This window comes from Glycine max, chromosome 19 (genome assembly GCF_000004515.6).
Source record: "Glycine max cultivar Williams 82 chromosome 19, Glycine_max_v4.0, whole genome shotgun sequence".
In the NCBI taxonomy this organism is placed as follows: domain Eukaryota; kingdom Viridiplantae; phylum Streptophyta; class Magnoliopsida; order Fabales; family Fabaceae; genus Glycine; species Glycine max.
Window position 1 is genome coordinate 1,893,620 of NC_038255.2, and position 3,141 is coordinate 1,896,760.

At 30.9% G+C, this 3,141-nt stretch overlaps 1 protein-coding gene across 1 annotated transcript; it reads left to right on the top strand.

Moving 5' to 3' along the window:
* The first annotated feature begins 729 nt into the window (after nucleotides 1–729).
* LOC106797238 (cytochrome P450 84A1) lies at nucleotides 730–2,021 on the top strand. Its single transcript, XM_014771478.3, has one exon. It carries the CDS (start codon nucleotides 1,111–1,113, stop codon nucleotides 1,777–1,779), a length of 669 nt encoding a protein of 222 aa, XP_014626964.1. The 5' UTR covers nucleotides 730–1,110; the 3' UTR covers nucleotides 1,780–2,021.
* Nucleotides 2,022–3,141: the final 1,120 nt, after the last annotated feature.

Genomic DNA, 3,141 nt, shown 5'->3' on the forward strand with positions numbered 1-3,141 from the left:
GAAAAAATGGATGAATTTAAGCTTTTAAAAAGTTTATGTATTTTTTTTAAATTTAATGTAATATTGACATAGAGTATTACTGATTTTATTAATGATTAATTTTTATTAAAAAATTTGGTTGATAATTTTTAATAAAATTTCTTATTTTAATCAGATTTATTCTGCGTATAAAATTTAAATTTAAAATCTTACTTAAACTTTTGCTTAATTAATTTAACAAACACTTCTAAAAAAAAGAAAACATATTAAGAATAACAGGTAAAATGCTTTAAAAGTGGTTCTACCTTGAGTTTATAGTGAATATGTGTAAAAATATCCACTTTTGTATATCAAATTATAATAGATGCTTTTATAAAATAAAATTTAACTTTCTAGTATATTTTCTTCAAAGGATGGTTAATGTTATTTTTAAAATTTGAATTTAGATCTCTTTTAAATTGATTGTATCTTTTTTATAATTTGAATATTTTTTAATTTATTTAAATGTTTTTTAATTTTTACCTTTTAGATTTTATTTAAATTTCAAAATGTCAACATATGTTACATGAAAACTTGCTAAATACATAAGTGTTTGCATGCCCGTCAGTAATTTTGGTTAGTGAAGTTTTAATTTGTCAAAAGTTTATTTGCATGTCTAAGATATAAATTATCTATTTAATATTTTCTCAAATTATACAACCACCTCACATTTACATGTGATCAATATTTAGTTTACTTATTAAACTGATCAGAGTTCATTTAAAAAACAAATTGTCAACACTACAAAAAAAAAAAAGTCTCCAAATCAATTATGATTACTTATGCCGAAATTGAAAAAGTAAAAGCAGATTTACTACAGTTATTATGGACTGACTGGAGATGAACAAATAAAGTAGATAAGATCATAAGATTGAGAATAAGATTTGGGAACACTAGCCACCAAAAATGCAGTGAGTGACTATCCCAACGTGATCATAGTGGGTTTGGGTACGGTTGGTGTCATTTCCCCGTCCAAATCTACAGCTTCTTCTCTTTATTTATTTTTTTCAATTAAAGTTTGATTTTAGAATGCAAAATTCAATATTGTGTCGTATGAAGGTGGTAAGTAAATAAAGAAAATTGATATCGGTGATGATTGTTTGTTTGTGGTGTGCGTTAACATTACAATTTACACAGGACGTGATGTTCGGAGGCACGGAAACGGTAGCGTCAGCGATCGAGTGGGCCATGGCGGAGCTCATGAGAAGCCCAGAAGATCAAAAGCGGGTCCAACAAGAGCTGGCGGATGTAGTGGGCCTGGACCGTCGGGCCGAAGAGTCCGATTTCGAGAAACTCACTTATCTCAAATGTGCCCTCAAAGAGACCCTCCGCCTCCACCCTCCGATCCCGCTCCTCCTCCACGAGACGGCGGAGGACGCGACGGTCGGCGGTTACCTCGTCCCCAAGAAGGCGCGTGTCATGATCAACGCGTGGGCCATTGGGAGGGACAAGAACAGCTGGGAGGAACCCGAGAGCTTCAAGCCCGCCCGGTTTCTTAAACCGGGCGTGCCCGATTTCAAAGGGAGCAACTTCGAGTTCATTCCATTCGGGTCGGGTCGCAGGTCCTGCCCCGGGATGGTGTTGGGGCTCTACGCGCTCGAGTTGACGGTGGCGCACCTCCTTCACTGCTTCACGTGGGAATTGCCAGATGGGATGAAGCCAAGTGAGATGGACATGGGTGACGTGTTCGGACTCACCGCTCCAAGATCCACGCGACTCATTGCTGTGCCAACCAAGCGCGTGGTGTGCCCTCTCTTTTAAAAAAACAACAATTTGAATCTTTTTTCTTCCTTTTTTTTGTATTTTCTTTTTATCCCTCAATTATACATAATCATATTAAAATAATATAAAGGGAAAAAAGGCAGCTACACAATAAGAATGTGAGAGTATTTGGAAGAAAAAAAAATTGTAAACAATCAATTATATGTATTTTGTTATTTTTGCCCCATTTCCGTTTTGATTCTTATATACGAGTAGAGTAATGATGGAGTCATTCTTTTTAATACTCTTTCTCAAAGACTTTTTTATGATTAATTATAATTTATTAAACAAATATTAATTTTGATTGATCTTGTTTTTGATTTAACACACAATCATAAACAACAAAGAGCAAGTCAATATAATCATCATGTTTAGTCATACTAAGCAAGTATTAAAAGAAATACTAAGTGTTCAAATGTCATAAAAACATAGTTAAATACAAGGTTTTAAAAAATATATAATTATAATCTAAATCTATTATCAGAGAATCAAAACTTAATTCTAAGTAACAAAAATTAGTTATGAACACATACATGGTAACTCGTTACTTATCTCAATTATTTTAGCATATTAATATAATTTTGACAAAAATCTAATCATGTCAAATTATATAAAAATGAATAAACATACAATAAATGTATTCATACAAGAGAGAAAAACTTATAAAAATCAAACAAGATAATAAATCATCCTTACATTATAATAGAAGCATATGTGCATAAATAACAAATAAGTCATAAGTCATCAAAACACAAGTCATTTGTCTAAGTTACTTGCATCTAGAGATCCTAATTCTCTTCTAATGGTGTAGAAAGAGTCTTTAGTTAGTGGTTTTGTGAAGATGTCTACAAGTTGGTTTTTAGTATCTACAAATTTTAAAACACAGTCACTTTTTTCCTAAGACTAAGTGCTAATTGACTATCAACACATACCAAGATGAGTTCTTTTTAACATAGATTGTTTCATCACATCAAAATAATTTTATTTGAAATAAAATATAATAGTTTTGAAAAGCATAAAAAATATTTTGAACAATCAATCAAGTAATTCAAACATATCAAACAAGAATTATACAATGATTGAAGGATATAGATCACAGACATCATCAAACATTCAGATTTGTTAAAGAAAATTTAAAAACTTAGAAAGTTCAAAGAACTCAGTCAATCATGTAATCATTATTTTCTCTGAAACCTACATGCTCAATATCTTTATCATGCTCATGCTTGATTACACATTTTTCAGAATCAAAAAGATACTTTATATATGAAATTCTTATAAGAATAAATAAATATCACATAATGGATTTTAAAACTTTATGAATGACCTCAGCAAGTATTCACATGTCATATTAAAAATTAT